The 12,519-nt window shown below is 51.0% G+C and overlaps 4 protein-coding genes across 4 annotated transcripts; 1 reads left to right on the top strand and 3 right to left on the bottom strand.

Moving 5' to 3' along the window:
- Positions 1–177: 177 nt before the first annotated feature.
- Positions 178–2,406, bottom strand: PV05_01346 (uncharacterized protein). Its single transcript, XM_013466320.1, has one exon. The coding sequence runs from the start codon at positions 1,761–1,763 to the stop codon at positions 627–629; it is 1,137 nt and encodes a 378-aa protein (XP_013321774.1). The 5' UTR covers positions 1,764–2,406; the 3' UTR covers positions 178–626.
- Positions 2,407–2,524: 118 nt separating this feature from the next.
- PV05_01345 (uncharacterized protein) lies at positions 2,525–5,046 on the bottom strand. The gene is made up of 2 exons (XM_013466319.1): positions 4,887–5,046; positions 2,525–4,775 (listed from the first exon to the last, which is right to left on the bottom strand). The coding sequence occupies exons 1-2, from the start codon at positions 4,983–4,985 to the stop codon at positions 2,628–2,630; spliced, it is 2,247 nt and encodes a 748-aa protein (XP_013321773.1). The 5' UTR covers positions 4,986–5,046; the 3' UTR covers positions 2,525–2,627.
- Positions 5,047–6,045: 999 nt separating this feature from the next.
- On the top strand, positions 6,046–7,852 carry PV05_01344 (uncharacterized protein; the record flags this gene model as incomplete). Its single annotated transcript, XM_013466318.1, has 4 exons — positions 6,046–6,182; positions 6,277–6,412; positions 6,468–6,483; positions 6,531–7,852. The coding sequence occupies 4 exons, from the start codon at positions 6,046–6,048 to the stop codon at positions 7,850–7,852; spliced, it is 1,611 nt and encodes a 536-aa protein (XP_013321772.1).
- Positions 7,853–8,066: 214 nt separating this feature from the next.
- On the bottom strand, positions 8,067–12,043 carry PV05_01343 (uncharacterized protein; the record flags this gene model as incomplete). The annotated part of the gene is made up of 9 exons (XM_013466317.1): positions 8,067–8,813; positions 8,864–9,004; positions 9,070–9,428; positions 10,155–10,323; positions 10,376–10,531; positions 10,587–10,772; positions 10,824–11,123; positions 11,177–11,772; positions 11,827–12,043. 9 exons carry the CDS (start codon positions 12,041–12,043, stop codon positions 8,067–8,069), a joined length of 2,871 nt encoding a protein of 956 aa, XP_013321771.1.
- Positions 12,044–12,519: the final 476 nt, after the last annotated feature.

Genomic DNA, 12,519 nt, shown 5'->3' with positions numbered 1-12,519 from the left:
AATCCGACGAGTCTGGGTGAGAATCGGTGGTGACTTTGATCTCCAAGTCTATCTCATCCTTGCTATGGTCAGCTCAAGAGACGACATTACTAAACCACGACTTACCTAGTAGGTGCCTACTACTGTTGTACAACGTTCAACAAAAGATAAATTACTCAAGTCAAGAATGCAGGGATGCAATAGATCCCCACGATAACAAAATGGACCCGACATACTACGTAGCTTCTCATTCCCTTGTTCTGCACATATTTCCATTCTCCCTGCTCATCACGAAGATACTCCTTTGTCCCATGCAACGATCGCGCTCAACAGGATCAATTCGAACGCAGAGATGAAGGATCATTGTAAAAGACATGGAATTTGGACCGTGTCTTTCCTGAGCTGCATGGAAGTCAAAAATGTCATGATCATTCAGCAAAAAGTGGTATCTAAAAGTCCTTGGTTAGAGACAACGCCGCCTCACACACAAGGTCAGGGAAGGGAAAAACAAAGTGGACTGGTGAGATCCAATTCATCAGTCGATAGTCCCGCCCTATCATTCCTGCCGCCGTGGTGAGATGCATCCTTCCATTCACCATGATATGCGCCTGCGTAGATCATGTCCGGCCTATCCCCACCCCCTGGCCTCATCTGAAAGGTCGGTCGTATGTGCCATCGTCATTGCCGACGGCACTGGATGGGGGGCTGCGGAAATGGCTGAGATCTCCGCTCCCTGTCTTTCGTAGAGCCTGCCTCATGGTTTCGACATTGATCTCACTACCTATAGCCAAAGGCGAACTCTGTCCTGGCAACGGGCTCACGGTACCTCTGGGAGCACGGTTTGGAGAAGTTTCGAATCCTCTGACCGAAGCTGTAACGCTCGTCGGTGGAGACGTCCCGAATGCTGCAGACGATGTAGGGGAGCGGACGGGCGAGGGCGACCTGGGAGGTATGAGAGACGGGTGTCCAGACAGATGTGCTGAATCGCGTCGCACGTCGCCCATCTCCTGCTCGCCGTGAACGACATCGGCGAAGGAAATGAAGCTCAACCGGCGGACGTCGGTCGAATCCAAAGAGCCATAAGTAGACGCATTGTCCATGTCTTGTCGATGAGCTGATGTTGGAGGAAACTCGTCCTGCAGGGACGAAGCCAACGAGTGATCGGCTTGCAACCCTGTAATTGTCACTGCCGCTGGCTGATGTGTTGCATGCGTCACTATCTCGACCGTGTCTGGGTCCAACTTTTCATTCGTGATGGCCTCAGCGGAGGCATCCAAGGCAGGCGCAATGTGGTTTTCCATGATAACATGCGACGGGAGATGAGGAGATGTCTCGGGATGGGAGACTTCTTCTTGGACATTTCGTTCGAAGATCATCGACGAAGCGGGTGACTGCGGTCTTGGAGAAGCACTCCGCCTTCCAAAGCCTGGAGATGCTGGATATGGAGATGTCAAGGACATCCTGTGCGGTGAGATCGAACCACTGACAGCATCTGGTGAACGCATGGGCGAGGCCGGATGTAGCCCGGCTGCTGGGCTGACTGGTGCAGGATTGGATGTAACAGGTGTCTTGCCCTTTGGTTTTTCTTCCTCGTGCTTCTTGCCCAGCTTCCAGAAGTCTCGCTTTCGGGGCTTTGCAGATGTGTCCCCTGCGCTTGACTCGGGTATTTCTCTCTCATTGCGCTCGACGGATGGATCTTTCAACAGGGGTGAGGCAGACTCTTTAGATTCCGTGCTGGGAGCCGCACTGGTCTTGTCATTGATCGACGATGCGTTCGGGGACATCGTGTCGTAGAGGTTCGTAACGTATATTGGGCTTTCAATATCTCTTCCGGTCTGCAACGGCAAGGATAAATCAATTGATGTCTGGGATGCAGTGGGGTATCGGTGCTCAAAGACGACGCCGAACACACAACATGTCGCGTGTTGGATGTGCCAGGATAGTCAGAGTGCAATGTCTCAGATAACGGGAGAGGGCGGCGGTCTCAGAAGGTCCGCATGCGCAAGGCCACGCAATTGGTGACGTGAAACGCGAGGAGTGGAGGTTCGCTGGCAACGGCAGGGTATGAAGAGAGTCGTTGAGGTCGTCGACGGAAGTACTATGTAGTAGTTGTGTTCTCGGGTCAACAAGACGAGAAATGACGACAGTTGGCCTGTGTTACGAGGTATGTAAGTTGGTGGAAGGAGGACGACGAATGCGGGAAGAGGGAGCAGCAAGTTGCCGGTGGTGAGTTTCGTTCGTGGCAGTCAACAAGTCTCAGTAGTCACCTAGGTCGTAAGTGGTGGTAGTGAGCAGGAGATGGATGTCGGTTTCGGAATGGCGGGAGTTGTGATGGAAGGGATTGGTCAGAGAGCATCAAGCCCGTCACAAGATGATTTTTCGTTGGATTGGTTGTAGAGGATGGTCAATGGTCGGTCAATTACTGTGGTACGAGTAAACTCGTAGTAAGTGCATGGGAGGTGTGGGTGGTGCAGCTTGATCTTGTGATAGGCAACAGGCAATCAGGTTTCCACCACCTACCAGGCCTCCTTATGTAAGCCTAGCAGCCACAGTAGTTAAGCTTCATAAGCCTAGTGAGCCCTGTCGGTGCCTGTGGCCCTTAACTCAGGTCCCTATCTTACTCACGGATACCTGACCAGGGTCTCTACCTAGGTGGCAGCTCTCCTCAAAAACTCCTGGATCACATTCCCCGTCAGCTTGGCCACATTATTCTGATAGTCATCCCACCCCAAAGAACAATACCAATTGATACTGCCCACCGAAAACACCGCCCCTCCCGCTTGGGTCTCGTAGTACACCATATCGGACCTGATCTCATTCGTCTGAGTACCCAATGTATGCATGATGGGAAACCCGGTACACTCAGGCGCAATGCCAAAGTCATCCGGATGTCCTGTACTCGAAGCAACCACCACCGCGTTGGTAGGACTACCACAAGCCAGATCGAAGCTGTCAATCTCATCACCACTCGCACCACCACCGAGTCCATACTCCCCAACAAGTTCGCCCTCGGGTATGCCGTCGAACATCCACTTCAATTTGTCATCCCGACCGGCCTCTGTCCTTTTATAAGGCACGCCAGGAGCCGTACCTTCGCCATTGAACGCAATCCCGAATAATCCATGCGAAGAACGGCCCCGAGTCCGCCACAGACCGCCCTGAGTGCCATTCAGACTCATGAATCGCTCTCCGCCGGGCAGTGTATATGAACGTACTCCTTGATCACCACGTCGGACTTCAAGACGCCACGGCCTCTTCGGATCGAGCGCCGACACCCAGTAAAACCCGTTCCCCCCGAGGTACATCAGATTGCCGCCCCGTCTGGCATAATGCTCGTAGGCATTATATGATTCAATCGTCGGATACTCGGGATGACAGCCAGTTATAACTGTGTTGTATGGTGCAAGAGCAGCGGCCCCCTTCAAATGGAGATCGTGATCGGTAAGAACATCGTAAGGGATCTGCTCGCGCTCGAGAAAGCCTACCATCATTGATTCGGCACTCAGCTCGCGAGGACGGCTGAAAGCCCACATCACGTACCCCGGTCTGAGGTTCAATATTGGTCGCTTTGCCGAGGAGAACACAACGCCTGAGTCGTCGTTGTGCACGTCGTAATTCGAGTGGCCACAGTCTTGTCTTCTGTGAATTCGATAAAAGTCCTCGGTGCGGACGGTCTGGTTGATGTCGAAGCCTGGGCCAACTTCGACGGACGATGAACGATTCTGGTCTGCGAGCTTCTCGTTCGCATACGCGAGATAGGTGAACGTGGAGAGAACCAAAGCAACTTTTGCACCGACTTTTGTGCTTGTCTGTTTCGTAGGCCGCACCATGAACGTGATCATGTCGGATGTCTTCCCGTTCGTCGAGTTTACTTCGACCGCGTAAATGCCCGATCGAGCGTCCGGCGGGAGTGTAATGGTGAAGTCGGTTTCCCAAGCTGCATCGTCGAGATCGTCTTCGTGGAAGTGGATTGCTCCGTAGCCATATTTGGCTTTTGTCCAATCCGCCTCACTGGCATCCCAGTCGAAGCCCGGCACAGCCCTGGTTGGGGCATTTACAAGGACTCCATCGTGCCCTAACCCTGATGCATCAATTATCGTGTCTTCTGAGATATTGCGGGCGAAATCGTATTTCACCAGTATTTCAGCCTTAGGACCCAGCGACTTGATGAGCGGACTGTCGATACGTCCATTGAAGAAGTTCGTGACTCTAGAGAAGGCCGACGTGGGACTTTCCGCGTAGCTGCCCGCAAGGAGCAGCACATTCTCAGGAGACAAGCTGACCGTCTCTTCGAGTTCCTGTTGCACATGCGCAGCTGGTCCTGCCTTTTCTGCCAGGTAAGGAATCGGTTGGAGGGAGAGAGCAATATTCGTGCCCTTGAGGTGGAGTTTCAAGCTCACCCACCGTTTCCGGGCAGGTTTAAACCCCGTCTCAATCACCTTGACCTCTTTCCCGACCCCAACCCACAGCTCGACGGCTCCTTCTGTGCTGATGACAATAGCAAATCCACTGCTGGATGCCACATCAAGTGTTGAGATGACGGCCTGCCGGTGTCCGGCCTGGGGAAGATGCGGCTGGAAGTACAACGAGACTTCTAAACCGGCCTTCGACAGTGATGCTCCCCAATCGTCCGTCCTAGCATGAGAACCGATCCGGGCAAGCTGGAATCTTCCCTTTGCAGTTCCGGAAGGTATAGAAGTTATCTCTTCGAGCTCTTTCTTGGGAGAGTGTTCGATATCAACGCCTTGTATCACCCTTACAGTCTTATGAGAATACTCCGGCTCTGTGCATGAGACCTACCCAACAGTCAGCCCTTCTTTCCAGAAGAGAACGTCATCAGGCTGGCAAGGTCGATTTGACATTTGCAGGACAGCAACTAGGTTAAGTGCCATGCTGATATCACTCACCTTGATGGCTACGGTCTCGCCAGGCGAGGCTATCCATGGTTCAGCGTAGCCAGTAATCTCAGGAGGATAATCCGGCGGAGGAGTGTCAACTGTTGCCATGTCGTCGATATCGTCGTAGTCGCCTCCGTGGGATACACAGCTCGACGTAGCATAGACGACTCTTGCCTTTCTGTATACCGTGCATGATCACGCCCTGCCACAACTGCGTCTTATACCGCAGTGCGGACATACGCGCATAGACGAGCCACTGGCTTCTGGGTAGGGAGATGCATCTCGACTGCCCGTTTAGGAGGTACAGCGTCCTTAGACCAATAACAGGAGCCCTGCTGTTAACCAGCCTGGGCGCCTGCCAGTAGTAAATGTGCACTCAACCTATAACACTCTTCTTGAATAAATGATGCGGGTCCGCTCCAGCCGCATGCCTTCTTATCTCACGGTCAAGCCTTATCTAACACCGGGCATTATCAGGATGCTGCGGGCATAGATAGGAGTATAGCCGAAGAAAGCCTATGGACAAGCCAATGTCGCTTGGTCGCTGATGTCTACACATCTGATGCTGGGATTCGGATAGTACGCAGATTTGCGTGCCGCGTCTCTCATGCCTCTCTCAGTAACCTGCGGCACGCTTCAAAGCTTGTGCAGGGTGATTGGCACACCGATTGTTGAGTCGGTTTGGCGCTAGGTCGTGTGATAACATTAGTATAGACTTGCAGGGGCGGTTCATACATCTCAATTCCCTGATTGGGAAATGTGTATGAATAGCCGTACACGCGATTGGCTCCTTTGCATTTGATCATCGCCTGCGGGAATTATCGACCGTTGATAAGTACATGCGAGAGAGTCGCGTATGGGCCGAAGAGGATAGCCACAAAGGTAGCTTGCTGTGGGTGCTATGCTCGTCATGCTGATAAGACGAAGAGAGAATACTGCGCGCTCCGTCACGACTAGTATAAAATCCTCACTTCCCAATAGTCGTGGCCTGGGACTCAAGCGCGATTAGGAGCTTTGCTTGAACTCTCACCGGGACGCTCAAGACGAGAGAGACAGCAGCCATGGCACATGCTAGTCGAGATGTTGTCCCTGGGACAGTATGTACTCTCCTGGCCGAAAGGCTGTGCAGCCCAAGCATCGAGTCTTATGCTTGTCCCTCTCCTCATTGATGCGGCTTTCTGACGAGTTGCAGATCCACCTCGTCGACACAGAGGCTGTTGATCATTCGGGCAGAAAGGATATTGTCCTGAACCCGCGTCCTAGCTCAGACCCAGAGGATCCATTGAACTGGTCGAAGAAGCGCAAGTAAGTGTTTCCAGGCACATTGAGCACGATTGCAGGGATTTTTGATGTTGCCGTGTTTGCAGGCACACAATTTCAATGCTAACGACAGGAATAGGATGATTGCAATAACGATGGCGTACATTTATATTCTTGGAATCGGAATGTCCACCACCGTTCAATATTCGATCCTGACGAACATTGGTGAAGCCACCAACATTTCGATTGCTGACATCAACACCGGTACAGGCTTGGTAAGTTGACCCCTTTTTGCCAGACGACGCGTTCATCATACTGATAAGGTTTCAGCAATTCCTCTTTGCAGGTGGGTGTCAGACCTTACATTGAATACCTTGTGCTAACAATCATAAGGTTGGGGTTGTTTATTTTGGCAACCTGTAGCGCTGACCTATGGCCGACGCGGAGTCTATATCCTCAGCAGCCTGATCGCCCTTGGTCCAATGATATGGACAGCGTATACGACCTCGAGAAGCATATGGTGGGCGCACCGCAGCCTGCTCGGCCTCATCGTTGCTCCGGTCGAGTCTCTGGGTGAGATTTCCGTGTCGGACCTGTTCTTCGCCCATGAGCGCGGTAACTACATGGGGATTTATACCCTCTTGGTCTTCGGCTCCAATGCCTTGGCACCCTTTCTTGCAGGCTTCGTGACCGAGTCCATGGGGTGGGAGGCCGCTATTTGGTTTGGCGTTATCATCCTGGCTGTCTGCACGATCATCATCTTCTTCGGCATGGAGGAGACAATGTACTTTCGCCAGACCATCGAAGGTGTTGACGAAGGAGCTGCGGAGGTCGTCGCCGGCGTGGAAACCCTTGGAGAAAAGACTGACGCCGTTTCCAAGGATGCCCCTCTTCAGGAGACAGTATCACCTGTGGCAAGAGCTGGGTACCTCCGAAAACGTACGTACTTGCAGAAACTTCAACTCTTCCGACTCGACCACGGCCGCCCGTCCGTCAAGCAGATGTTCATCATGATGATTCGACCTCTCCTGATGTTCTTCTACTTCCCTAACGTCAACTGGGCCGGCTTCCTATACGGTGCTTCGTTGTGCTGGTACAACGTCCAGAATGCCACGATGGCTTTGATCCTGAACGCGCCACCTTACAACTTCTCTGCACAATCGGTCGGTATTTCATACCTCTCATTGCTGATCGGTTGCATACTCGCGTGGTGGTGGGCTGGATGGGCCGGTGACGAGATTGCAATCAGACTTGCCAGACGGAACCGTGGTATTCGTGAGCCAGAGCATCGGCTCTGGCTCCTGGCATTCTCTGGTACACTTGCGACCGCAGGGTTGATTCTTTGGGGTGTGGGCGCGGCCCATCATACCCATTTCATGGGTCTGATAATCGGCCTTGGAATGACCAGCTTTGGGATTGTTTCGGGAGGAAGTACCTCGCTTGCATACGATGTCGACTGTTTCAAGGAAATCGCAGGTGAGAGTGTCGTCTTGGTTATTGTTATTCGCAATACCATGGGCTTCGGAGTGAGTTATGGGATCACACCATGGCTGGAGAACACGGGAACGCAAAATTGCTTCATCGCTGTCGCTTTCCTCTGCCTGTTCTGCAACTTCAGCTTTCTGTTCATGACCATCTGGGGCAAGAAGTTGCGTCAACTTTCCGCGAAGAAGTATTGGGAATATGTGGACACCTTGATTGTCGCCGCTCACTGAGGATGGATTTTGTTTGGAGCTGAAAGAGTTGCACAACGTGCCGTACTGAGTGGTTGTTGATCGTGTTAGCAGCAAAAGAGTTGTCCATGATGGACCAGAAAACAGGGACCCCAAGGCCAAGTATAGCAATGAAAGCGAGCAATGTGATTTCCGAGGTGGCCTCGAGTTGCGTCCGAAGGATGGGTCATATGCTTGTGTTGTCGCCCGTGCGCGTCTACGCCCCATTCGACATAATGACCGGAATATCATCCCAATCCCACCCGGCCAATATCCTTCCAAAAGGAAACCCCCTCTTATCCAACTCCTCAAACACAAGCCTACACCACCTCACCTCCTTCACCTCCCTTTCTCCCTCGACCTGTTTTGTCGAGAAGGTATGCATAGCCATGCTCAGCGGGAAGAAAATGTTCAATGGTCCCCTTGTTTGCATTTCTTCTGAGAGGAGATATTGCACCGATTGCGCGATCAGGGTTGCTACTTCTATCGATTGAATGTGGACAAGAGATGCGGAAGGTTGGAGAAAAGAGATGTTGTGGTAGAGGCGCAGGAGAGCGGCCCAGTAGAAGCAGTGCATGCGTGCGATGTCGAAGCTGGGGAAGGAGAGAGAGGTAGGGAAGATATTCTCTAGCTCTGGATCGGTCATCGGTTTGGTGAAGAACGAGGTCGTAGCTTCTGTAGAATAGAGGACGATGAATGATTTGTTGGAGAAGGATTGATGCCAATTCTTGAGCTGCGAATGGAAATCCCAATTCTTTTGCAAGCAGTCGAATTTTTGCACAGCGATATCTTCCGAATCGACTTCTCCTCTAAGGCGCTCAGTAAGCTCGACAACAGCGGGCATACGTGCCATAATATCGAGGAGATGATGGAAATCCGATTTCGCGAATGTGGTCCAAGGGATGTTGAGCCACTCTTCTTCGCCGAGATATGTTGCCTTGCGGGTGGCTAGGGCAAGGATAACCTATTTCTCAGTTAGAATCCAATCAACACCGAAAAGGAAGAACGACTTACACCAGTGGGTCTAAATCCCAGAAACAAACGATGACTTGATTCCGAGACATGCATCTGTGGACCTCTCAACTGGAAGAGTCTCGACACTCCTCTCATGTGACTTATCCACCCGTGAATATTCTCCCCTGAAGTTTCAAACACCTTTTCTCATCCGTCAGGATCCTATTCAAGCCGTATACTCCTGTAGCACAAGGGAGGGGGATCACCTCAAAAATCAAGAAAACCATGGCACTAGCAAGCGTCTGCTCCTCGCACCACATCTCCCCACTCTCAAGAATATCACGCATACCCTCCAACGCCTTTCCATAATTTGCCAACCCCTTTCTTCGAAGTGATTCATCGTGATTAAGTCGTCCCAGACGCACCATGCTAAGAGCCGACATGGCGAGGTCGAGAGAGGGATTAGTGCCTTGAAGGGGAACGAGGGATTGCACCCAGTCGTTTCTGGGGAAGTAGTGGGAGACGAAGTAGTGGAAGAGTTCGGAGAGGTTGCTGCTTTCTTGGGCTTCTTCTTGCAATTGTTGAAGATCTGATCTTGGTGAGACGAGATCCTGATCCTTATTGACTGGTTTATGCGAGTCAATAGGAATAGGGGTGCTATAAATGATAGCTGAAGGCTCGGTGAGGGGAGCAAGGGGTTGTGCTCGTGCGAGTAAGGTGTCGTGATCGAGAGCGCTGAGGTTTTTGAAGTACCGATCTCGTTGATACCCACCACATTCTCTCTTTCCTTTCCTACACTGTCCGCAGGAGGGTCTCTCTCCGTCACACTCACGATTTTGGGTCAATAACAGCTTCCACAGACGTAGATCTGACTTACCTTTATCTTCCGCTTCCTGCACGTATTGCAGCCCTGTGATTTCCCGGGAACACCCACCATCTCAGACTATTTTACGACACGTGATGACTGTGGATTTATCAAATATATTCTCCCTCTTTCGGAAGCGAAAGAAGATGTAAATGGAGTTCAATATTGGTGTTTCCTGGCTGCCTGAAACGAATACGCGGTGCCAAGCCCTAGCCATATATAGTACTGTACTCCGTAGAGGAGGTAACCTTATTCCCGCGTGTTCCGAGTCGCCGCGAAGTTTTGCTTACGACTTGATAAATGAAAGGATCGATTTGCTGGTTATGAAACTGGACATTCCAATGATCAGATTGATTGTAATAAGTGACAACAAACAGACAGCAAACTCCACGGCTTGAAAATATTAAATGTGGTAGATGGTTATGGAAACACCCGCTTCAAATTCAATATCCCTCAAAAGCACCCAAGCACCTCATGGAAGCCTACCCTTCCGCGCTCGCATCCTGTATCTCTCCTCCCTCCTCTCAGCCCACCCTCTCACGACAAACAGTCCCATACACCATGCCATCAATGCAGCAATCGATCCCATATCAACAGTAGCAACCAACATCGCGTTCATTCCATTCGCAATCACCGCTTCCACCGTGTCCTGATTCTATCCCGTCTCGTCAGCCGTATCCTTTAACAATGCTGCTGAATGTACTTACACTAGCCATAAGCATCACACCTCCAGACATCAGGAAGAAGGACGTGACGAGTTCAGATGGCACTCTTGAAGGCGTAGTGGAGGTTGATGGTGAGATGTAGATCAGAAAATAGGTCACACTTCGAGCGGTTGCTGCTGCGGCGAGGAGTTTACCGATCTGAGCATTGTCAGTTTCGATGCTTGAACATTTAGGGGAAAGAGAGGCGTCATACCCATTGATGCATCATTGTTGCTTCCGTGCTATTCTGGTGGTGCCCTCCTAGAATGGTGCCCAGTATGAGAATGATGATTGCTGGCATGGGATTTAGTGAGTATCCCGGCTGCAAACTCGCTTTCTGTTCGTTCACTTGGGAATTCCCCGTTATTCGAAACGTTTTCGTCTCAATCATCATTCCGCTCTCGACTATTGTCAGAGAAAGGACAGGTAGAATGGGAGGCACGAAACTCACCAAGCCACCACCAATAAACAGGAGCGAGATGGCAACATGCTCAAAATCCTGCGCCGTCCATCTCCCTCCCCACTCTGAAAGATGCTCCAAGAAAACATTCGTAATCCCATACACAAAAATGAGAGAACACTCAACTCCTTCCATGGTCACCGAGTTTTTAGAGCTAGGGAGTTTGAGATTCCAAGCCCACCCCAGCCGAGCAAAACAGCCCATCCAACGAGCAAAAGTGGCGAGGCCGTAGAAGAAGAAAACACCACCTTTGATGAAGTGCGCTAGGCCGTTGAAGATGGCTTTTCCGCGCTAGGAGAAGTCAATATCTTCGAGAAGCAGTGAGCGTGAGTGTATGAGCTTACGAATATTCCTGTCACGGTGACGATACCTGTGCAGAGGGTTGCGAAGCTGAGAAAGACCAACACAACGTGGGTGATTGTGGAGGCAGTGGTTAGAATTGGAACGAGTCGATTGGAATCAACAACATACATCCACCTGTTGATCCATGATGTCGGTTCGTTGTATCGTCGATCGAGAGTGGTGCGATGATGCGAAAGCGAAGCATCACAGAGTGTGTCTGGATCGGTTCCGGATGAGTTCCTTCTATCCTCGCCACCACAGGGAGAGGACGCTGAAGAACTCGCTTCTAAGTCTTCTTGGGATCTGGGGCCCCTTCCTGAAAAAGAAATGAAAGGAGAACCCTCATTGTCATCGCCCTTAGTAGAAACAATCCTGGTAGCCCTTGATCTCACAATGGCCCTCAAAAGCCCAAACGAAACTTGCAGCGTAGCTATTGCCGTAAGTACCCAGCCAAGCTTAGGATGTGAGCTACCAGGATATAAATCCGGTGTCTTGGAATTATAAGCTAGGCCTAGAATAATCCCGATTGCGTGTAAACCTAGAAACCATATCTGAGCTGGATACGCAAGATTCGAGTCTGCAAGGTCGAGCATAATGTCTGTGAGTATTAGCACAGTACCTGTGAAAATGAAAGTTGCCGGTGCCTGCTTACAAAGCGGGAATGCGCCAAACCAACCGAAAGACATGAACGCGATGTGGCCGTTGAGGATATTCAATGCGGTTGGGTCTCTGAAGTAGCTGTCGGGGGCGGATAGAGATGTGGTATTCCCTTCTTGGATAGCATGGGCGGTGTTATGACCATTTGCCATGGCAGGAACCACTGTTAGGATGGTCACTGCTAGACTGGAGTAAAAGCGAGACAGTAACATTGTGAGAGGAAATGGTAGAAGATATATACAGACAAGTGTACAGAAATTGGTGGACAGAAAATGCGATATATGAGAATAGAATCATAATGAAAAGATACAGTACGTCTTGATATACTACCGGCAACGTGAAAGAACAGGACGGAGGTGCCAGCAACACCTGACTCTCCGACTCATCCAGGTTTCGGAAACGAAAGTCCACGCATTGTGTGACTTTTAGGCACCTAAATTCGCATCTTACAACTCGGAATGGCAGAATTGGGCTGGATCTTGCTGGACATGAGGTGAGGTTTAGGAAAGACGAGCGAACGGATGGGTGAATTGACGTCCGGGTGCTGACATTACTTTGTATAGGCGTGATTGGCGCTATGCTGAGATAGGCCACAAGATGCGAAATTGTCTTGCCGGATCAGCCGACAAAGCGAAGTTGCTCCACGCAACGACATAATGATGATCAGACGTCTGCCTTAATGAATCTT

This window comes from Exophiala xenobiotica (assembly GCF_000835505.1).
Source record: "Exophiala xenobiotica strain CBS 118157 unplaced genomic scaffold supercont1.1, whole genome shotgun sequence".
Lineage (NCBI taxonomy): Eukaryota > Fungi > Ascomycota > Eurotiomycetes > Chaetothyriales > Herpotrichiellaceae > Exophiala > Exophiala xenobiotica.
This window is presented reverse-complemented; position numbering and strand designations above follow the sequence as displayed.

Coding starts and splice junctions, on each gene's coding strand:
- PV05_01345 (XM_013466319.1), bottom strand. CDS start 4,985: ATGGCAACAGTTGACACTCCTCCGCCGGATTATCCTCCTGAGATTACT. Junction 4,776..4,886: donor GCGAGACCGTAGCCATCAAG/GTGAGTGATATC, acceptor ACTGTTGGGTAG/GTCTCATGCACAGAGCCGGA.
- PV05_01346 (XM_013466320.1), bottom strand. CDS start 1,763: ATGTCCCCGAACGCATCGTCGATCAATGACAAGACCAGTGCGGCTCCC.